General features: G+C 35.9%; 1 protein-coding gene across 3 annotated transcripts in view; it reads left to right on the plus strand.

Annotated features, from left to right (window-relative positions):
- reps2 (RALBP1 associated Eps domain containing 2) overlaps nt 1-24884 on the plus strand; it is a 62429-nt gene that overhangs the window by 17788 nt on the left and 19757 nt on the right. For all 3 annotated transcript variants that reach the window (XM_077218602.1, XM_077218601.1, XM_077218600.1), the window contains exons 2-13: nt 8206-8329; nt 11399-11574; nt 12158-12266; nt 14590-14693; nt 16552-16687; nt 16775-16838; nt 16932-17100; nt 17261-17317; nt 18142-18226; nt 19885-19953; nt 22997-23045; nt 23913-24049. In XM_077218602.1, the coding sequence (XP_077074717.1) occupies nt 8278-8329; nt 11399-11574; nt 12158-12266; nt 14590-14693; nt 16552-16687; nt 16775-16838; nt 16932-17100; nt 17261-17317; nt 18142-18226; nt 19885-19953; nt 22997-23045; nt 23913-24049 (1207 nt within the window). In that variant the 5' untranslated portion in view covers nt 8206-8277. The remainder of the gene's footprint in view (nt 1-8205; nt 8330-11398; nt 11575-12157; nt 12267-14589; nt 14694-16551; nt 16688-16774; nt 16839-16931; nt 17101-17260; nt 17318-18141; nt 18227-19884; nt 19954-22996; nt 23046-23912; nt 24050-24884) is intronic.

Genomic DNA, 24884 nt, shown 5'->3' on the forward strand with positions numbered 1-24884 from the left:
ACTCAACCACAACTAGATAATTGTTTTCTGAAGAATGCAAAACTCGCAAACATGATGTTAGTTACTTGTTCTGTGGTTACTAGGGCATTGCTTTTTTGTTATTCTTATGTGTTGCTAATGTTTTCTGAATAATGTTTTCTAATGTTTTATTGTGCATGATCTGTACTGTAGTGAAAGACCACATGCTTTTTTCCTGCAACATGAGCAATAATAGCTGGTGCTGATATGACAGTTGAGCTGATTTTATGCAAATGATCAGCAACACAATACACTGATTATCATGTGTGGTTCTCACATGATCTTCTGTGTGTCGGACCCCAGTCAGCATCTTTAAGTTCATCTTAGTCTTTCATAGAGAGCAGTCATGTGTGAGATAGTCTTTTTTTATGAGACGCAGTACTATTATAGTTTCTATTATTATTCTAGTTTAGTGTTTGTTGTGTTTTTTTGTCTATATAATGTTTATAATTGGTTTATGTTAGTTATTTTAGCACATCAAGTTAAACTACGTTAAAAATGATAAAAGTTGCTTTGCCAACTAGTTATTTTTTTCATATTTCATTTTAATTTATTTTATTTCAAGGTTCCCTATCAATCGCTCACGTCGACGTTACGTCTCCCGTTCCCTCCTCTAGGGAAGGAGCGTTACATTAGAAACCGAGACGTTTTACGCCCTATTTGGACTGGACTAGTTTTCCAGGGGGACATTAGAGAAATTTGTGTTAATTGTTTGTTTGTGTTAATCCCATCCGAATCGGCCATGTCTGTGTTTTTCTGACGCTTCTCATGTTTTTTTGTTTGTCTGTTTTTCTTACTTACCTGAGCTAGTTTGGTTTGCGCACCAATTTTACGTAGGCTTTCATTTAATTTCAACATGGATAGTGTCCGCCGAAAAAAATGAAATTAATAAATAGTTCCAAATTGCGCAAACAGCGAAGACTGACCATTTTAATGTCTGTGTCAGGTAAGAAACTAGTTTTCTCCGAATAGGGCTTTAGTTTCAGGTAACTATAATAGCCCGGTTTTTAAAAACATCACCTCAGTCAGGTCCATCTCTACATCTGTCCTTGAGGATAAATGTTAAAGCACTGCACAGGTGTCGTGTAGATTTACTGGCTTGCTCACAGCAGAATACGTCGGTTGTGGGATTTGCTCTAGCTTTAAGTCTCCATCTGTCTCTTGGACAAAAGCATTTGCATGTTAACTGCTTGACTAAGGATGTGTTCACACTTGTAGTTCGATTGGACCAAAAAGAAAATGATACATTTAGTACTGTTTTGTTTAGCGAAAAGAACATAAAGGGCCTGTTTACACGGATAGCCATCCGATTTGTTAAAACTGTTTCATTTACACTTGGCCACATAAATGAGTCTCTGCACAACTAGTATAAATCCTTTCTTAAATTCCGTGATGTGCAAATTTAACATAGTTCACTACCGATATGAGCTGCATTTTATTTATCATCAGCTAATTTCAAGATAGGAGAGAGAATCTCCATCAGCACTGATAAGATCATTTAGTCTCACTACTTTTAATGAAGATTATTGTGCGTCTGCGGCTCCATTTGCATCAGTTTGCGCGTTGGCTTGTTGAAGAGATGCTTAGCTACTCATCTGTGGCAATGCGAGTTGCAGTATCGCTGTTATATCTGGCTATTAAGTGTTAACATTTTGGGAGGAGTAAAATTAGAGATGTTCAATGTAACGGTCGGCCACCATATCAGTTATTTTGAAGCCGATAAATAATGGATTATTTCCTTCAGATGCGCACTGTTCACCAAGATGGTTTTGAATTGCTTGAAATATGATTGGAATCACTTAGAAAAAAGGAAGATACAGTAAAGTGCAACGTGTGGCACAAATCTGTCATATAGGCTACATACAATTATAATGAGAATATCTTAATTGTGTGCTTGGGACATGGGTTTTAATGGTGAGACTAAAAATTATATAAAAGATTTAGGTTTATCGGCTAATATATCGGTTATCGGCTTTCAAATATATAAAATTAGCAGTTCTGGACAAAAATTTCATATCGTATCTTACATGTGTGGCTTCAACAAGCAGATACATTTACACCTGTCCAGTTTCGTGTGGTGCGTCTGGCGCGTACATATGGTGGTATTTTTACCAGCTGAGAACTTACAAACAGCTTATAAAATGTGTAAAGGAGTCAGGATTTCCTCCTTTGCTTACGAACGAAGATCTGCTGCAAGGGAAGGTGGTTCCGGTGCCTTTACCCGAATTTTAATGGGCAATTAATGATGAGTAGCTCCTATGATGAGCTCCTATGATGAGAAGAACCAGGTATGCTTGAGCATTTTGTCCTTTTTAAGATCGCATCTTGTGACATCACATCCTGTTTTTGGACTTTGGTCTGTGTTGTGTTCGTGTTTCAGTCGAACCGCACCAGAATTTGTTTGGAAGTAGACCTGAGACCCCCTGAAAAAGGTGAGTTTCTGTATGTTTGTTTGGTGCGAATGGCTGCGTTCACACTTCAAATGAACCACACTAACAGAGTTCCTTTTAATCCAACCAAACTTGCCAAGCGTGAACAAACCCTAAGAGACTTTATGTAGTACCACTAAGGGATATCGAATGAATTTGTCACTCACCAGGAAACTTTTTGGGAGAGTGTAGGTGTAAATGTAGCAATGGTTGGATATGTTTTAATGTCTGTAAACAGTTGCAGTGTGCTTTCCTCCTGAGGTATACTTCATTTCACCACAGCTTCTGGAATTCCCTAAACACAAACACAGTTCCTTCCTCAAATGCAGAGATCCGTCTCCGGACCAGAACAACCTGTTCGACAGCTGCTGTCGGGGCAGAAAACAAAGTCAAATTTCTTGCGAACGTCCTTGTCTATAAGTTGCTTTGGACAAAAGAGTCTGCTGAGTGAATGTCAATATATTTAAACAGATCATGTATTAAAATTTAATTGCAACTTTGAATTCAAATGTAGGGATTGAATAGGAATTCTGAATGGTTCATAACCCTGGCTTTTGTAAGCCCTGTTGCAGAAATTTCACACATTTCCAGGCTAACATAGTAAGCATAATTTTCCAGCAGAAATAATAATTTAAGGGGCGTGTCATGTGAAGTGATGTCTGTTGCCATGGGGATACAAACTGTTTTGGCATGTGGACGTTTGTTTTCTGAAGCTGTGAAATCTTTTCCCAACCCCAGATGGAGGAAACAGACGGAATATGATCTTATGTTTGATCCGGTTGTACAGAAGTGGATTTAATGCAGCTTCCTATCCGCACAGATTTCTTTAATCAATGATTGGTCTATAGACGAGATCTGTAAAGTTCTGGTTATACTATAGGAGAATTTATTTGTTGATCATTTATTTGTTTGACCTGTCAGATCAAAGGTGATTGGGCTCTCGGGCGCGATCCCAATATGTTTGTATGTCGACGTAACGCCGAATGTGACGAAGTGAGAAATGCCGGATGAATGTTTTAAAAAAGCAGACATTATCTTTTGTGTCCCTGACCTGAGAGGAACCTCAGTCGACTGACCTCCTGTATCCACACATCCCATAAGCCGCTATAAGGAGGGTTGGGTGGGGAGGTCTCTAACCTATGTTATTATCCTTCCCCCATTATGCACATGTATAGAGTAAGATTATATCTGTTCTGTGTGGATCAGGAGAATGCAGGTCAGGCATAAGTAATACACAGTGTGTGTCTGTGGTGGCTTAAACTCAGTTTAATCATCTGACCGTCAGGTCAGTGAGTTTAAGTCACCACAGACATACACTGTGTCTTGATTTCAAGACGAGGAGTTGGGTCACGCTCGGCTCGGAGCGCGTGAGGCTCTTGTCAAAAACCATTGTAATTTCCATCATTCACAGTAACAGCTGACTTTAACGGCTAGAAGCTCAGAGCTGCTTTTCACGAGCCCAAAGTATTAAACCGTTTGTTCTACAGACATGCTAACTTAAATTATGCAGATTATTGAATACAATTCTGGAGTTTAACTTGGGCGGAAGATAAAACTTAAACCTAGATTGAAGGAGGGACCAGGGGCCTCATTTATAAAACTGTGCGTAGGATCCTTACTAAAAGTGTACGTGCGCCAGAAAGGCAAAAATGGCGTACGCAAAAAAATATTCAGACTTATAAAACCGTGCGTACGCCAGAACCTGCGCAGAATTCACTTTATAAATCCCAGTTAGCGGAACATTGTTCGCACATGCGTCTCCTCCCCGAAACAACCAAATATGGAGCTTACAACGCTTAGTTTTACTATGCATATCCTCATCTGCATATCATTTGCATATGATTATTCATCCACGTGATAACATGTTTAACGCTACAAGACATTAGGAAAATATGAAATACGGATTTGCTGTCACATTAGTTAAATTAATAAAAATCATTTAGTAGCCTATCCTTACCTTGTTTTTGAATAAATAAATCAAATAGTGTAAAATACATTTCAGAGAAAGTTTTTCTCAATCTTTCCCACTGGCCAAAGAGTATTTTTAATTGATTTATATTTTTAATGGAAACAGATAGACCTTGTTGTCCATTATTTGCACGAAACTATTTTCTCAGACAATCTGCTATTATCATGATAAGCAATTATCTATGTAGATAAAACATTAAAACACAACATGCCAGACGAAAAGTGTTCGAATTTGCATTGCATCCACAACAAATATTTATATTTATTAAAGATAAAAAATGTTGTAACTTCTCACTAATGATTTCATGCAATTTAAGTGTTGAACTCCATTAATCAGAATGGCATATTTAATCTAAATGTTTACATCAGAAGTAAAACATCGTTTAAATCATTCTTTTATTTATTTAAACTGTTATTGTGAGCATGCACTGTATTTATAAATAGGATTTATAATGAAGATTGACGGTTTTAGATAGGCTATATATGCGTCAGTTTCACTAAACGGCCCAACGCACTCGCTGGCGCAGAAATTTAAGAAGGGATGGATGTTTGCTTCATGTGATAGGCTCGGTGAGTGAAATTATGATTGTATTATCTTTCTGTATATGTATAATTTTCTTTAGATTTTCTGTCCAAAAGTGACCAAAAAGACATTTAACTCCAGCTCACCATCGGTGTCGCCAAACTGCTCCATCTCCAAAATGTTCGTACGCATGGGTCAGAGTTTGCATGCAGGTGCGCAAACTTTCCCGTCAAGTTTGTTTTTATAAATCACAACTTGTGCGTCGGAAGTGGCGTACACCTCTTTCAGGGCCTGTTTTGTGCGTATGCAACGGTTATAAATGAGGCCCCTGATCCATATATCAGTGGTTCGAGTCCAGCATGCCCACTTTCTCCACCAAAATATGCCCTAAAATATGATTCATTGTATTTTTCAAAACGAATCCATTTAATCCCCTAGTTCAGTAACTTAAGTTTGAAAGCAGGCATGTAAGCAAATCCCAGAATTCCTTGCGTCTAGTCCACAAACAATATACAATAGGATTTAATGTTTGTTATGCGTGTATGTTACCATCTGTTAGTTTTGACTGCAGGAGAAAAGTGAATGAAACAAGCAAATTAATGAGTAAATAAGCAAGTTAATATCAAATAAGTAAGCCCCGCCCTCCTCACGATAATATCGTGCATCGCCGATCTTACAGGCTAACGATATGAAAATGGAGCATATTTCCCAACACTATCATCCACACTGTGAGTTTGCGGTCTTTACGGCGATAAAACCAATCTAGCGGCTTATAAAAACACTTAGCAAAATACGCCTCAAAAGTTATTAAAGATGCTACAGCGACAACAGTACAAATGCAAACGGCTGAATGTAGATGTAAATTCATAAAGTTCAGATGTTATTTTCAGATATTATTTCATAATTTGGTCAGTGTCTCGGCTTTCTTTAGGAATGAGTAAAAATGTGTTTTTGAGACAAATGTCCATCTAGTCAGTGGACTCCTGCGATTGATTAGATAAGAGTATTACAGAAAACATCTTGTTGTTTGAGTCATATTTGGCTAAAGTTCACAGCTTTGAGTCATGAGCCGTCAGCACTGCAGGAATGGAAGGAGATCACGATCAATAATCCTCTTCACACCTGGTCGAACTGGAACGCTGAGTCAATGTTTGAGAAGTTCCTCAGATAATGTTTGGAAACGCTGTAGGTGAGATTATAGTTTAGAGAACAAGGACGACCTTACTTGCATTGACAAATGTTTTTTTTTTATTAGGTATGTGTGTTCAGTTGTGCTATTTCTACAATCTGAAGAGAAACTATTATTTGAAGAGCAGTTTGGCTTGAGCACAACCGGCTGTTTTTCTCCACGCGGGCGACGGTGGCTTTTGTTATATTTAACAGCACACTCAACACAATGTGTTGCTATTTAAAGTGCGCAGATCTTTTCCTGTGAGTGTGAAGACATTTACAATGAATCCCAGAGCTCAACTCTATTGATTATTTCTGTACGGAAGGATAGATTTCAGCAGCGTGGAGTGATAAAACAATGACTCTAATGCTACTGTGTGCTCTTTTCTCAAGAGGAAACACTAGTTTATGTCTCATTGCACTGAAGGATAGTGATTCGGTGATGATTTAGACTTGGGTTGAGAGTTTGTATTTAGGTATTCAAAATCACAGGAATTAAAATGGAGCTTGTTTACTTTCTTAATGCACGATTATAATGTTATTGTGAGTTAATGGTACGTCATTTGTATTTGTTTGTCTTTGTAATGGACTAACTTGTTCCACCTTTAAAACGACTTTCCTTTTCTGCTGGCATCATCAAATCCTTTTATTTGCAAGCCCTCCCATCCACATCCACATCCACCTGATTCCAGTATGAAGCGCACACTTTTCACCATCCAATCAAGATTCTGAATGCATAACTCAAGTCCCGCCCTCCCTTTTCCAGTTTAATACCATTAAAAGATTTGGGGTCGGTAAGATTTTTATATGTTTTTGAAAGAAGTCTCTTCTGCTCACCATGGCTGCATTTGATTGATAGAAAATACAGTAAAAACTGTAATATTGTGAAATATTTTTACAATTTAAAATAACTGTTTTCTATGTGAATATATTGTAAAATGTAATTTATTCCTGTGATCAAAGCTGAATTTTCAGCATCATTACTCCAGTCTTCAGTGTCACATGATCCTTCAGAAATCAGTATAATATGATGATTTGCTGCTCAAGAAACATTTCTGGCTAATATCAATGTTAACAGCAGTTGTGCTACTTTTTTATCTTTATGAAAACATAAATTTTTCAGGATTGTTTTATGAAAAGAAAGTTCAAAATAACAATTTATTTGAAATAGAAGTTTTGTAACATTATTAATGTCTTTACTGTCACTTTTGATCAATTTAATGCATCCTTGAACAAAAGCATTTCTTTAAAAAAAAAATTAATGTATCTTAGATTATGGAAATAAAATTGATTTTGAATGGCGTTTCATGTTATTTTGTAGTGTCTCGATTTCTCATTCAAGTTGTCATTTGCTAAATGATTTCATCAATTTTGAAAAGATATCTGAAACCAGCCAAGTAGTTCACTAGTCTTAACTGGTCTGACCTTTTCTCAAGTGGTTTTATAGTGGTTTTGGCCATTTTTCATCAGGCCAAGTCAGAAGACCGTCTTAAACAGGCTAAGACCACCAGTGTGTGTGTGTTTAAGTGTGTGTTTTCAGCAGGGATAGATGATTTTAACATCTGTCTCTGTCCAAAGTTAATTATGTTATTAATCTGTTAAGGTCTGTATTTGTAGTTTCACACTTCCTATTTCTTATCTCCGCTTGTGGCTGTCATTACAATGCGAGTTTTCAATTACAGAAGCACAGATAATAGTGAAGTTCAGCCTGTTCAAAGTGCAATTTATCTTCAGCCGGCTATTCTTTCCACTGTAGAGCCAATAATGAAGATTTAGCCATTATCTTTTCATTTTCCCATGTTAGCAATTTCACCCATTGAGATAGAAGCCATGAATTCCACTTCAAATAATGAACGCTTTTTAAATATTGAAGCTTAATTCACTGAACTAAATGTTTTGTATACGGTAATGTGGTTTTAAAGTCTCCATATGGCCCTTTATTAATCTCTCTCTCTCTCTCTCTCTCTCTCTCTCTCTCTCTCTCTCTCTCTCTCTCTCTCTCTCTCTCTCTCTCTCTCTCTCTCTCTCTCTCTCTCTCTCTCTCTCTCTCTCTCTCTCTCTCTCTCTCTCTCTCTCTCTCTCTCTCTCTCTCTCTAGGTAACAGAGGTGTGTGGTGCCAAGCGGCTCGGGTTCTTTGGCTGTGGGCAGTTGTACGTGGCTCTGAAGCTGATGGCCGCGGCACAGGCAGGTTTGCCAGTACGTCTGGAGAGCATCGCGGGTGGTAAGTCGAGTCGTCCGCCGTGAACGGAGGGAGAAGCAAACGCGATCAGGGATTTGGCCTTGCATGCTTGGATTTACTTTAAGAGGGATAACACACAGAGGTCGTGCTGCGCAGAGAGAGCGCCACACACTGAGCCACACTCACTGAGAATAAGCCTGTGTGTGTAAACTGAACCACGGGACGGTTTCCTTAAACGCTTGAGACTACCTCCTCTTATTGTCTGGACTTTTTAATCTGTGTTTACAGTAAATTTAAGGTCACTTTTTCTTGCGTGGCGTGACAGTTACTGCCGAATTATGAATTGATCCTGACAACCAAAGTACCATTTAAAAGCTTAAACAAAAGATTCTGAGATGTATAAGATTCTGAGATAATAATAAATATAATTTTTATTGTTACATTTTTTTCAATTATTCAATTAATTATTGTAATGGTAAAATATCTTTTTTTTTACTATTTATTATAGTAATTAACTAATTATATATAAAAATGATTGTTGCATTTGTATAACCAAATTATTAGTTATTATTCTAAAAGACATAATATGCATTTTATTATTATTATTATTATTATTATTAATTTATATAATTTTGGTTTATAATTTATGTATTTTTTTACTTTATTTATTTTTACTATTATTTTTATAATTATTTGTTGCATATGCATAACAATAATTAATTATACATCCTATAAATTCAAAATTATTATACATTATTATTATTACACATGTATAAATCATATTATTATTTATATTATTTAATTAATTAATTATTTTTATGGTTAATAATGTATACTTAATAATAAACATTATTTGTAAAATTAATTATTTATAAAATGTATTGTTTTACAATCTACAGTTTTGCTTGGGAAAGCAACAAAAGTTTCTAGTTTCAATAATATTATCTATAATGCTACTATGTAACTTTTAGGCTTGAGCTCATAAAGTAACTTAAATGTAAACACAGCACAGACAAAACAGTAATTTCCTAAATGTATTTACTTGAAGTGATATTGAGCACTAGGCTGATTCGGAGCTCAGCACAGCTCCAGGCCACCCTGCCGGGCTGAAATGTGGAGAACAGAGCCTGGATTACTGTTTAATCCCGGGACAGACTGTTACTGAAGGACCCTCACAGCGGAGACAGGAGCTCAGGTCACTCACACAGCAGGTTCAGCCCCTCTGATCACTGAAGATCTTCTGTTTACTCCACAAAGCATCTGGAAAGGGAAGATAAATACCCAGTTTGTGGATAGGAAAGACAGATTTATCCAGATGACCTCAGAGGGACTTTTGAGAGATGACTGGCTAGGTTATGTTTACTTTTTAAAGAAGATCATCTTAGCTCATAGGTTTTCTGTTCTAGCTCAAATGTAACATTAAAAACAGCTGCACGAACAAGTTCTTGAGGCTCACGAAGGCCTTGTTTGAAAAGGAACACAAGTCACATGGCCTCAACATGCTTCATGTTTCATTGAGCCAGTGTAATCCAGTTAGAAGTCAAAAATAAAGCTTGAAAGTTTTGCTGTTTTAACCCATTATGCACAGAAAATAGTATTAGGAGCAGGGCACCAAAATGAACAGAAATCCCCCACAAATTCAAGATAAGAGGGCAAAAAAATGCCCCCGCACAATTAAACTGAATCTATTACAGGCGTGTGATTAAAGTGAAATGTGAAAATGAATGAAAAGTGTCAATTTTGTGGCATTACATTTAGATCTGCTTATATCGCATCAGATTTCTTTTTATGTGTTTTTTATTTTTACAGTGTTGTGCATTATACCCAATCAGAAATGTTTCTGTTGAGCTTATGAATGCAATGGCCAATCAGAGGCGTTTAGTCTCCGCTGAAAGAGCCGACTGAATTTTACACTCTTGCAAATTCTCTCATCATAAACAATAAAGTGCAGATACAATGCAAGTAGAGCTGCACAATTCTGAATTTTTTTTTGCTGCAGTCTATTTAAAAATGTTTAATTAATTAGAATGAATAAAAAAAAATAATTGGTTTCAACGAATGACTCACTCATGATCTAAATACATCACTTGTTTCATTACTGGATAAATCAGCGTTTTTCAAAGAATCTCTTGAACGAATTAATCAATAACTCTCATAAATAAATACTTGGTTATCACTTGTTTCATTACTAGATGAATCAGAGTTTTTGAACAAATCTTTTGAATGAATGATCCAATGGCTCACTCATAAATACTTCACTTGTTTCATTACTAAACGAATCAGCATTTTTGAACAAATCTCTTGAATGAATGATTCAATGACGAATAAACATTTTTAAAAGTCACTTGTCGCCACCATAGACTGTAAAAAAAGACGAACAACGCCCCTTCGCTCTCTTCAGTTGGCGAGAAGTGAAGCCGCCAGTGTCCCGATAAGTAAAGCCACGAAATCAAGGCCCCGCCCCCACTCTCGCTGAATCAATCGCAAACACACGCCCCTGCACTTTCTACTGCAGAACAACCCATTAAGTCCTCCGAAGATCCCGAAAAACAGTCCGTTGGTGCTTCAGTGACTACTTCGCTCAGAGGACCTGTCAATCACAGCTGTCACAGGTCCTCTGAGCGATCATGACGTCACAGCGCCGTATATATAGTATCAAATAACTAACTAAAAATAAACTTATTTTAAAAACAAACACTTGAAAATTACATCAGCGTGATAAAATCTACAGTAAATGACAGAAACTATCTTTGGCTTAGTCGCCACCTACAGGATCTGTTCAATTTTCATCGCTACCGTAGACATCAGTGTTTATCCCAACTGTAAACTTTTATCCCAGTACTTCTGTGATCATTTGAATAATTGTAAGACAGAAAAAATGATACTGTGTAGTTGTAAAAACTGCTCTCTCTGGCTCGGCTGCAGCGCAAACACAGATTTGAATGTTCCGGTATGATTTTGTCAAAGGGAAATTTACATTCTGCAATTGTTGTGTTTATACATGTATGCCACCTTTGAGCAGCATTAAACAGCTGGATTTTATTTGAATCCTCTGTGAAAACAGCATCAGTATTCTGTTCTGAACATAGTGCCATTTATCTTTCCCCACAGAACTTCCTCTTCCTGTGTTTGTTGGGATAACGAATGAGCTTGAGATGCGTTACGCCAATCACCCCTCATCCAATGAGAGCCAGCCGCACATCCTGGGCTCAGTTCCAGGCTCCGCCCCTCGGCCCCCTGTAGACAGACCTGTACTGAGACACCCTGACACCAGCATGGACAAACAGGTCAGACATCAGTCGCTGATACTTTAAAAGTACTTTTGAGGTTTAAAAGACACTTAATATTCAGTAATATTATTGATTTGACAGCACTGACACTATCATTTGAGAACAAAACTTGAACCTGAATTGATCTGGATGATGATGTGATTGTCTTCTGTAGAGCTGATTGATTGCTGAATCGAATTTGTTTCATAATTTATGCATTTTTAATCTTTGACACTGTTATTGAACTGAATTAAATCAACATTAAACTGAATAATTAAAAACTTGTGTCATAATTTGTAGAACTTTAATTTACGTTGTTATTATTACTGAACAGAACTGAAATGACCTGAATAATGACACTGGTGTCTTCTGAAGAGCTGCTTTATAGTTTGATTTGAGTTCACTCCATAACTTTGCAACATTAAGCACATTTACATGCACGCAAATATACTGATAATTACCAAAAATGTGTCTGTTGAAATAACCTGATTTACTGGTTTACATGCAAATCAATAACCTGGCAATGCAAGTAAACCAAGTTTACAAGCCTGTATTTCAAAAACGGTTCACCTTAGCATTATTGTGTATTTGTGTCTGACAGGAGGCGTGGTCTCCACCGCGGTCACCCGGCGTCTCCCCGCCCCGCTCACCGTCAGCCTATCGCAACTATCCATATGCTGCACAGAGAAACGGAACAGACACGCTATTGGGTGAGAGTCACTGTCAGGCATTCCGCATCCAGACCGGCCTATGAACCCAGACATGAGAGGAAATTGATGATTTATTTCAAATGTTCACCGTTCAAGATTTTTGCGCCAGTATTTTTTTTATTTTATTGGCGGCAGTATGAAGACATTGATACTTTTTTTAACTAGGATGCATTACATGGATCAAAAGTAACAGTTATATATATATAATTTCTATTCATCAAAGAATCCTTTAAAAATGGATCACGGTTTCCACAAAATGTGAAGCTGCACAACATTGATGATGATGATAATAATAATAAATGTTTCTTGAGTAGCAAATCATCATATTAGAATGATTTCTGAAAGATCATGTGACACTGAAGACTGGAGTAATGATGCTGAAAATTCAGCTTTTCAGGAATAAATTACTGGAAAGAAATATTCAAATAGAAAACTATTATTTTAAATTGTAATAATTTTTCTCAATATTATTGTTTTTATAAATATTTGATCAAATAAACACAGCCTTGGTGAGCAGAAGAGACTTGCTGTATATGTATATATGTGCATATACATTTGCTCCTACATTTTAAAGCTATTTTAATTTGCAATGCAACCAAAATATGTAGCTTTTTACCATTATTATTATTATTACTTTTTTTTTACCAGTAGAGTTTTTTTTTAATTAATTATTATTATTTTTCTGAAAATTTGGAATTCTAGATGATCATTTTTCACCAGTACTGTATATACTAAAATCATTAAAACAGGACGAACGCATCATCTTAAATGCTGTATCAAGGAATTTTAATGTTTAATGTCCTGATAATGTACTTTTTCCCAATAATCCCTATGGAAAAGTGAGAGCAGATATTTCCACACTCACACGTACCGTGATGCTGTTATTGGATAACACAAGCACATATCACACATCCGGCGTGTTTCACACACTGTGACCGTAGTCGTGGTTGTCAGACAGCTGTGTGTGTTTGTGAGCGTTCAGCCTTGAGCCTTCAGAAAGCAGTTGTCTAATTGTTGCTCTCCTGTGGCGTATTGATATCTCACTCGTTTAATCACACACCTGTTGAGTCACAAGTCCTTCAGCCCGTCGACAGTCAGCACACCACACTCGCCAGTTCTGACGAAACAGACACACACTCTCATGCTTCCCTGAGAAAATGCCTTGAGCCTGCATATATAGCCATAGCGGTATGCTTAATGTAATAACATGCGCTTAGTGTGCTTTGTTTAGTGATAGTTGTCCCTCTTTTGACATTTGCACTCCAAATAATAAAAAATAAAACAAATAGTGAAGCAATTTTGCACTGTAACTTTCTTATCCATTTGTAGGAAAGATAAATTTTAAAAAAAAATTGCATGTTACCAAAAATTATGAGATGGTTTGTTATAATCGATTATAATTTAAGCCAAAATTGCAAATTATGCAATAGATGCAAAATTATTATTTTATATACAAAATTAAGACAGATTGCCATAATCACACATACAATAGCGCCCCCTCCAGCACAGTAGAAGGTAGTGCATCTATCTATCTATCTATCTATCTATCTATCTATCTATCTATCTATCTATCTATCTATCTATCTATCTATCTATCTATCTATCTATCTATCTATCTATCTATCTATCTGTCTATCTGTTTGTCTGTCTGTCTGTCTATCATTCTATTATTATATCATTGTTTATCATCTGATTGTGTTTATTAAGCATGCAGTATTTTTGTGTTCAAATAAACAGATATTCAGTAATCTCCACAAAAGCAAATAATTGGGAATATTAACTGTAGATGCTCTCAGTGAGGGATAAACGCAGTGAATGGATACCGCTGCGATAGGAAAGTGTTTTTATCTCATTGTCTCGTTGTTAACTTCCATGAACAGAGAAACGTCAGCGTTATTGAACGTGGATCCGCTTTCTTCATTAGTCAGCAGAGGCCATTAATACTTCATATCAAAATCTACACATAAAAGACATGATGTTCTGGAAGGGCTTCAGATGTAAAGAACATTCACCAGATCAAAGTGCAGTCAGGCCTCTCTTATTCTTTCAGATTTCAGTCATATCAGAGATCATGGCAATCAATGACCTCCTTCTGAATAATTCATGCTCTTTCAGTATTTAATCACTTTGTTTCATTCATTTTTTCTAATTTATTATTCCATCGAGTCTTCTTTAAAACGTTCACTCTTGTTCGGTGTCAAACAAGGCATTTAGATGCTAAAAACATTGATCACAGTAATGGAAAAGCTATCAACTGTAAAGTCCTTTTGTTTGTCTTGACCTTGAATCATTTGCTCTTTCATCTTTTGCTTTTCGTTCACAGCGTATGACGGTAAAGTGCCGCGTCGTCCCAGTGTTCCTCAGGAAAACTCCTCTCCCAGTCATTACTCTCTCAAGCCTCAGCCGGAGCAGCCTGTCATTACACGCGTGAGCCTCACAAATCCTCATTCTTGCAACTGATTGGACAATCGAACACAACTCTGGGTGTCTGTGTTATATAAAGACAGACATCATGACACTTCTTTTTAAAATTGTGTATTTTTTGCTTGAATATCAGTAATAGCACGCCAGAGCACATGCATTACCCAACAGGTCCCGTATTTGGATAGACATGCTTACAAACAATAGATAAATAATCATCACATCCAGAATGATTACATGCATAAGTGTAAGGTGTCGAAAAAATATGAAGGGAAAATGGAAAAAAATCCCACATGCTACTGTCGCTGGCAAAATCAATTAGTATTTATTGTAACATTTTGATCATGTGATCTTTTTTAAGCATTTAATAATTCCATGATGCTTGATGAATATCAATTGAGTGACGAATTAATATGTTAACACATAATGTTATTAAATGTTTTCAAGCTACAGTAGTGTGCAGCGGGCTTTTTTTCTTTTCTGTCATTAAACATGGATTTAAAAAGCATTTTTACTTTAAGTAACCAACTAATTTATCAAAATGTATCTACCTATCTATCTATCAATCATCATTCTGTCTGTCTGTCTGTCTATCTATCTGTCTATCTATCTGTCTGTCTGTCTGTCTGTCTGTCTGTCTGTCTATCTATCTATCTATCTATCTATCTATCTATCAATCATCATTCTGTCTGTCTGTCTGTCTATCTATCTGTCTGTCTGTCTATCTATCTATCTATCTATCTATCTATCTATCTATCAATCATCATTCTGTCTGTCTGTCTGTCTATCTATCTGTCTGTCTGTCTATCTATCTATCTATCTATCTATCTATCTATCTATCAATCATCATTCTGTCTGTCTGTCTTTCTGTCTATCTATCAATCAATCATCATTCTGTCTGTCTGTCTGTCTGTCTATCTATCTATCAATCATCATTCTGTCTGTCTGTCTGTCTGTCTATCTATCTATCAATCATCATTCTGTCTGTCTGTCTGTCTGTCTGTCTATCTATCTATCTATCTATCTATCTATCAATCATCATTCTGTCTGTCTATCTATCTATCTATCTATCTATCTATCTATCTATCTATCTATCTATCTATCTATCCGTCTATCAATCATCATTCTGTCTATCTATCTATCTATCTATCTATCTATCTATCTATCTATCTATCTATCTATCTATCTATCTATCTATCTATCTATCTATCAATCATCATTCTGTCTGTCTGTCTATCTATCTATCTATCTATCTATCTATCTATCTATCTATCTATCGTCTGTCTGTCTGTCTTATCTATATCTGTCTATATCTCTCTATCCATCCATCTGTCTATCTATATATCTGTCTATCTATATATCTATATCTGTCTCTATCTATCTGTCTGTCTGTCTGTCTGTCTATATATATATATATCTGTCTGTATCTATCTATCTATCTGTATCTGTCTGTCTATCTATCATCCATCTATCCGTCTGTCTGTCTATAACAAAAATTAAGATTTTTTTTTTTTAATAATTATTTATTTCAAGATGACATCAAACTATAAATATCTTATAGTTATGCATTAAGTTAGTAATAGTAAGATATGCTAAAAAAAATTAAACACTTCATCTCTAAGAAATAATAGAAAGATATTTTCATTAATATTAGTACCATTGACGGTGTTTCCTAGGTGATATTAAAAAACTGTTGAGGTTTATTATAATTAATTACATTCTGCCATACAAGGATTGCAAATCACTTTTAAAAATAAGTCACTTTTTTATTCATTTTTATATAAAATAAAACAGTCAGAAGTAATGAAAGGCATATGTAATTGTAAAATCTTTCAAAACCTGAGGTTTTTGAGTGTTGGTCCAGGTTGGTTCTGTGGAGCGGCTGGTGGAGAGAGAGGTGGATTACTCCGACGACCCCTGGAGGATCACAGAGGAGCAGCGGGAATATTACACCATCCAGTTCAGGAGTCTCCAGCCTGACCTCAGCGCTCTCATCGTGGGTACGAGAGCTCCACAAACACTTCTCATACTGTTACATTCATGACCTTATCTGGACGGTTTGAAGTTTGCTTTGATTTTCCTTTCAGGAACTGTAGCAAAAAACTTCTTCACCAAGTCGAAGCTTCCGATTCCAGAGCTGTCGCATATATGGTGATGATAAAACCTCAGTTCTACTGAAACATGTAAAGAACTGTCTCTTTACATGTGTTGAAAAACCAATCATTTTTGTTCAATGTCCTTCAGGGAGCTGAGCGATGTTGACAAGGACGGCGCTCTCACTTTCCCAGAGTTCTGCACTGCCTTTCATCTGATTGTGGCCCGGAAAAATGGTTTCCTCCTTCCTGAAACTCTCCCCGCCACACTGAGACCGGGATTTGTGGAACCAGGTGTGGTTACAGCGCCACCATCTGAGGTACGCAATCTAAAACTCGCATTCCAACGTGTTTGATGATGTTTAGTTTAAACTATTTAAGGTTTCTCATCCAGTATTATGTTTTATGATGCAACCATGAGATGTGAGCAAGTTCAGATTGACAAGTTTGAACTGAGCTCTAAATGGGGTTCTTTTATAGGCGACTCAACCACTCATTGTCTTTGATGACAATATGAGGCCTGGAGCCAATCAACTGGTAAGAAGAACTTCATTTAACATTTATGCCAAGATCACAGTGTTCCGCACATTTCGTTCTGTCCTTTCCTCTGTCTTTCTCCTTCAGTCTCTCTTTTGTGGTTTTTAATATCCAAATTAGCATGATGATCGGCACACAATATATATCGGCAACGCATCAAAACAAATAACAAGAACCGTCACAAAAGAGATGCCATTGATGGTTGGATAAATAAATACGCTTTTTTTTTAGTTTATTGCTAAAAAAACATTTTATTATATACTATGATAGAATTTATTAATATTTTTAATTAGCTACTTTTTAATTTTGTTTTTGTTTTTTTCTTCAAAAGTTCTAATTAGTGTTCATTTATTTCTATTTTACTTTTAATAATTTTAGTACTTTAACTTCTAAATCTTTTAAAACCGTTAGTTGCCAATTTAACATTTCTTGTTTTTTCAGTTTTTATATAATATTTCTATATATATTTTTTCTATCTAAAACAATGATTATAGTTTTAATTTTAGCTAACAATATTATTGATGGTTTATTGTGATGAGAATATAGTTAGTTAGTTGCATTTATAGCTTCCGTATTGAACAATAATGGTATACAATAATAATATAAAGCAGCATGCATTCATTTAAGAATAATAATAAAAAGATATAAGTAGTTATATAACTCTCTCTAGGCATGTCTGTTGGGCTGAAGGCAGAGGGTGCTTAGGAGTCTGACATGAGATCTCAAAAAGACAAAATCCAACTTGTCCACCCCTTATAAATGAGAAAACCTCTACATGTGCTCATACTAGTCATTTTGTGCTGGCTTTTCATTTTCCCAAACAGGAAATGTGTTCTTCTGGCCTTCAGATGACCTCTAGACCAGGTGTGACCGCTAAACAGGACACGAGAGATGAAAGCAGGAAACCGGGTAATGACTTCAGAGACAGACCTCAATAATCATGAACAGGAGTAAAGGGGGAAAAAAAGAAATGTGTTTTAAACAGTGGCCCAAAAAGTATTTGGACATTTAAGCCACTGTGTGGATGAATATGTGTATCCTACTGCTTATAAAACATTCTCTAATAGGCTTAAGAGAAATGACGAGTTTAGATGGAAAGGATCTCAAGCTGACAAACTGAAGATGTTACTTTAGCTACACTCATTAATAGATGCGGTACTCTCTGGAAAATAAATTCCAGCACAGCGCTACAACAACCATAATGACGCTTCAAAATAGATAATGCTTTACAATTCACTTTAGTTAGATAGCCACATATGGCAATTTATCTGTTCAATAAAACACCTTACTCACATGTTGAGCAATAAAAACACCAACATCTTCGTGTCGCTTTTACAACATTTCAAATCGCTCAGTTCAAAAAGCCAAGCCGATGTTGATTCTTGTTTTATTACGTTATATCTGTCTCGTTCTGTTTCGGCCAGCAGACTCTCCTCTGTTCGGCGTTTGGTTGGAGATTTAGCGGCTTCATGTCAACCTTTCTCACTCGCTGTGACAAATAACCCCTACCAAACACACGGCAAAGCAGCCTAAACAACTTTTCTCTGTTTACGGATCTGACGAGACACACACAGGCGAGTGACGCATGTGGGTCTAAAATCAACACTTATAATAGGTTTACCATAGTGAATCAGGGTAAGACAAAAACACGATTTGGAAGAATGATTGATGATGTATTGACTCATTTAAACTTTGTTAATTTTGAACAAAAAAGTTGCATAGTGTACCTTTAAGTGTCAAACTTAACTCTTTCCCCGCCAGCATTTAAAAAAAAAAAAAAAGTTGCCAGCCACCACCAGCGTTTTTGATCATTTTCACAAAAACTTCATGGCCCCCAGAATATGTTGTTGTATGAATATCTGAACTTACAATACATCAAATGAAGGAACAGAACCTCTGCTTTTAAACAAAAAGAAAACATGTTTTATTCATGTATTCTTTTTTATCAACACTTGAATATGGGTACATTTCATTAAAAAAAAGCAACATTTTGAGCAAAAATCTGAGAAAATTACGTTTTGTTTTCAAAGACTACTTGATCAGATTCAGAAAGATGATCTAAACACAGATGGAGTAGATCGAGTCCATCAACACCCCCTAATGCTTGCACAGTCTTGTAACTCATCCTGGGTCAACATTTCATTCAGTAACATTAGGCAGTTTTGATTTTTATGCTTTTTAATGTTGATGATCATGTTTTTTTACATATACATATGATTACATATGAGATCGCTTGTTCCTGCATCTTCTTCTGTTTTTATCAGGAGATTCAGACTCTTTCAGAACATGTGTCAGAGCCCACCCTAACATACAGTATAACAGTAAAACACAGAAAACTCTCTTTGTGGCAGGGAAAGAGTTTTTTTTTTAAGTGTGTCTGTGCTTTAAAGTAAATGCAACTTGCTTTTATTTAATTATCTAATGCAATGCCATTTCTTCAGTGTGCAAATATTTTTGGGACCACTCTTCCCCACTTTAGAGGGCAAATGCCATGTAAACTTAATATTCTCATGCAGATGTCCCTAATTCACTGCTCTTATTGTGCTTTTTTATTGCTGTGTCCGCAGAATTCAGCCCAAAGAGAATTCCAGACCTGCGTGAAAAGCCAATACAGCGTGTCAGCACTTTAAAACCAGGTGACTCACTGTCCCGAGGCGCAGCACACGCCCCTGACCCACACCAGATAAACCAAAGCCTCTAATTTACCTGAGCTTTACTGTCTGTGTACATAAGAAGGAAAAGTTCAGGCAAAAGATTACAATTCTGTCATCATTTACTCATCCTCATTTTGTTCATCCTGTATGACTTCATTTGCGGATGCTTAGCAGAATTTTCCAGTTGTTCTTTTCCATACAATGCAAGCAAATTGATTCTATAAAAGTAGTCCATGCTATGAATGTTGTATTCCAAGTTTTCTGATGCCATAAGATAGTTTAAGAAAAATCTGTGATGACCTCAAGATTAAAATTTTATTTGTATTATTAATGAATAGATTATTAGGGTTTAAATACAATAATACATTTATTTTACATATATACATGTGTTTACATTTTATTAACAAATGTATTATTATAATGAAATAAAAAAATCATTACTTATATTATATTATATTATATAATTTAAAGCTGCATTCCGTAACTTTTTTTGGTTAAAATTTAATTTGAGCAAGTACATAACCAGCCAGTGTTGAAAACGATCTGCTTGCCGTAGCTCGATTCAAAACGGTAAGCTTGTAATGGCGGATCCAGAAAGGTTCAAACGACAATCACCAGTGTCAACTGGAGATTCACCCGTTGTAAAACACAAAAGACTTCAGACTTCGGAGTGGCTACAGAAAATAAGAGACTGCAACCGGCCCGTGCGAAAACAAGGATAATTAAGCATTAATTAATGCAAGCAGCATTTAGCGGTGTTCAAGCAGTTAAGGCATTTAAGATTTTTATACACAAAAGCATCAAAAGACATTAAGTTTTATGTAGCAAGCATTTAACCACTGACATCATAGATGGAATAGACCATGTTTTAGCATGATTTACCATGTTTCAGTATGATTTACCATGATATGCCACGTTTTATAATGATTTATGATGGTTTTAAACATTATGATATGAACATTATATGATCGTAGATGGAAAAGGCCATTTACAGCTAATACAGGCAATTTACCATAGGAAATATATGGTTTTGAAGCTTTTTGACAGTTATAGCGCCACCTATGATCCGATCTCCATGAAACTTTGCATGCTTCTTCACCATGTTATGACACATATGCTCATCAATATAGGCTTTTGACTGTATTTTGCCACGCCCCTTTTCTAAATGACCCTGTTACAGCCACCCAATTGCAAAATTTCAATTTTTTTTCAGTAATTATTGATCTAGAGAGTCCAGAGAATAGGCCTAGACTGGTTTGGTTCCGATCGGGCGAAAAACCAGGGACTAGTTCGCAAAAGTAGGTTTTGGACAAAATCCGACTTAATTTTTTTTTTTTTGCTTAAATCGAAATCGGAGATATACATCTTAAGCCAAGGATCACAGTGGTGTAAAAAGCTATCATGACCAACGGTCTTTGAGTTATGAGCAATTTAGTACTTTTGGTTGCTGTAGCACCACCTATGGGCCAATCGGGGTCATACTCTGATAGGTTCTCCCCAAAAGTGTGGCCTACCATCTGGCCGAGTTTCAAGTCTCTAGGCCTTACGGTTTGGGCTGCACGATGCGTTTTAGGGGAAACTTTTTTTTTCAAATAGCAATTACAATACGTTTTCAGCACTTCGTGCTTGAACACCTAAATATCGGAAGGACATTAAATGTAGTCTCGCAATGCTGATGTTGTTAACATTAACAATTTGAGAACAAAGTATAATTTGCACGGTTCGTGTTTAATGTAGAAATTAGTTATTCTAAAACTGTACATACATGTCTTTCATACTTTAGACTATATACAGTGAAATTAATTTATAAATAAAATATTTTTTTATATATAATTCAGAAAGTAAAAAAAAGAAGCTGGAACGAACTATATACACATCCTATATTGGATATTAACATACAATAGTGTAAATCGCGGCAGCAGGTTCAGGTTGGTAGTCCAAGGTATTGTTGTTTATCTTTACTTCCGGGGTTCTTCCCACCGGAGCCTCACTTTCAATTTCAAAATGGCGGCTGCGTGAAATCAGCGTATAGCAGATTTCGAACAGAGATGGCGACAAAGAGGAAAAACTACGGACTGCAACTTTAAACAAACCCTAAACCTAAAAAGTTTTTTTAACTCAATAGTGTCCATTTTATTTCTTTGTATGGAAAGGAGCAGCATGAACAATCTGCAAAATATCAACTTTTTCTGTGTGTAATTTTGCAGAAACATGAGTAAATAATACTGACCGAATTTTCTTTTGTGGGTGAATTATTCCTCATGATAAGCATGATGAGATTTGAACTGCTCTATTGGTAAATCAGCTGTTATTGTCTTCAGATGAAGCTGTGTAGCGGAGGTCTGTTTGTTATTTTCTCTGCTGATGGGTGTGATGTTATGGTGTATAACCCCTCAGCGCCTCTGGGTGTGGACACAAATCCGGTTATATCCACAGCGCTGACCTTTTGTTCTGATATTTCATAACAGCTTATATTTATTGAAGTGCCCAGATCCCTGGGCGTTCACAAATAATCCTGCACTCTCCCTGCTTTATTACTTCAGTTTGAATGCTATGTTGACCTGCACTTTGCTTCCAAGATGATTTTTATTAAATGCTTTTTTCTCTAGTGTTGGTAGAAAAGAGAATCAAAGTTAATATTGAGTCTTGGTCAATGCCGCAGTGCATGATGGGATAGGAGACGGGCCTGTTTGAGGTGTTAACCGCAGCTGTAGGTGTTCAAATGGGATTGTTTGGATAGTATCGATGCTATCGAGTGTGTTTGATGTTTTATTGTCATGATTCAGTGTTTCTGTTGAGATCTGATAGAGCAGTTCAGCTCAGGAACGTCTTACAACTTCAGGTTTTCTTGTAGATGACAGGTAAATAAATGAATACTTTTTGGTTTTCTTCAAGATTTTGTTTCTGAACAGAATGAAGTCTGATGCTTTTGTTTGTTTTTTAAAATTAAATATATACTTTAAGGTTAAATGCAGAAATAATACTTTTACTGTATCACTGTAATTAACATACAAATGTTTTACAGATTCTCCACAAGAGCTTGACGCCATTATGAAGTCAAGAACACGACCCAGGTAAAAACTCTCACTACCCTTACACTACTGTTCAAAAGTTTTTAATAAACACTTTTATTTAGTAAGGATGCATTAAATGGATCAAAATTGACTGCAAAGACATTTATAATGTTACAAAAGATTTCTATTTGAAATAACTGCTCTTCTTTGGAACTTTCTGTTCATCACAGAATCCTGAAAATAAATGTATCACGGTTTTCACAAAAATATGAAGCGGCACAATTGTTTTCAACATTGATAATAATCAGAAATGTTTCTTGAGCATCAAATCATCATATTAGAATGATTTCTAAAGGATCATGTGACACTGAAGACTGGAGTAATGATGCTGAAAATTCAGCTTTGATCACAGGAATAAATTACATTTTAAAATATATTCATATAGAAAACTGTTATTTTAAATTGTAATAATATTTCACAATATTGCTGATTGCACTGTTCTTTTGATCAAATAAATACAGCTGCATTAGAGACTTCTTTCACAAGTCAAAAGAAATCATACTGACCTCAAACTTTTGAACAATAGTACATACTGTATATAATTTATTATTTATTAATTAGGGTATACATTTGAATATGTATATATAAAAACACAGGCTTCGGGGTTTGTTTGAATTTATTAAGACATTATTATTATTATTATTATTAATTATTCAATTTATTCATAATTCAATTTTTAAGTGAGCTAAACCTGAAAAGAATCTTCCAAAACCTCCTTTTGGGGACATTCTCATTTGTAAAAAAAGAAAAGTTTTCTTTTAAGGTTAGTGTGTGGGTTAGAGTTAGGTAATGATATGTATAACAAGCTGTGTGCGTGTGTGTGTGTGTGTGTGTGTGTGTGTGTGTGTTTGTGTGTGTTACCCCCAGGTCATATTCCAGCACCTCTATAGATGATGCGATGAAGAAGGTTGAGGAGCCGCCCACTCCTCCTCCTCGACCCCAGAAGACTCACTCCCGCGCCTCCTCTCTCGACCTCAACAAGCTCTTCCAACAGAGCAGTCAAGGTCCACACACATCCCTACATTCCTCACGTTTTTCAACCGTATACACATACAGACTTTCATATACTGAGAATATAAGGTAAAGACGTTGAGATAAATTAAAATGAATGTAATAAAAGTAAATATATGACTGTGTCGATGCGGTATTGGCATGTTCTAGGGTTGTATTGGCACACTACACCTTTAGTTTTGTGGATACTTTCACTGCTGTTTTTGCAGATGTAGTAACAGGATTGACTGAGAATATATTGAAAGTTTATTCTTTAAATGTAAAAGCTGCAGGTTTACACAGGGAGAATAATACACTGCCATGCCAATGCTTGAGAAGAGCGTTGACAAGAAACATATCTGCTTGAAAAACAAGTCTTTGTGCTTGTAGTTTTTAGATAAATTTTTGGCCCCAGTTGCGAAAAACCCCAGAAGTTAAGAAAACTCTTAGTTAGTCTTAATCATTTTAAAGACAATGTTACTAAAAGTTGAGAGGTTTGTTACAAGCTCTGAATGACTTAAATGTGTTAGCATGTGAACAGAGACACATGAACACACATCCTGAATCCAGTGCTATTAAACTAAACGTTTATGTTTCAATAAAATGTTTCAAAGAATAAAATATTCATAAATCATTTTGGACAGAGTTTTTAAATCTATAAACAGAGTCCAATGCTGAATTCTCTTCATTCTTTAAATGCTCAGTGAGTTTTCATGGCATGCAAACAATTACAAAAATGACCTAGTCTTGATTGTTAGTGCATTGAACTCATTGTAGCTTGCAAAATGTTCTATGTGTATGTATGTGTATATATATATATATATATGTATATGTGTGTGTGTGTGTGTG

This window comes from Siphateles boraxobius, unplaced genomic scaffold (assembly GCF_051911475.1).
Source record: "Siphateles boraxobius isolate OS27281-9 unplaced genomic scaffold, OSU_SipBor_1 77, whole genome shotgun sequence".
In the NCBI taxonomy this organism is placed as follows: domain Eukaryota; kingdom Metazoa; phylum Chordata; class Actinopteri; order Cypriniformes; family Leuciscidae; genus Siphateles; species Siphateles boraxobius.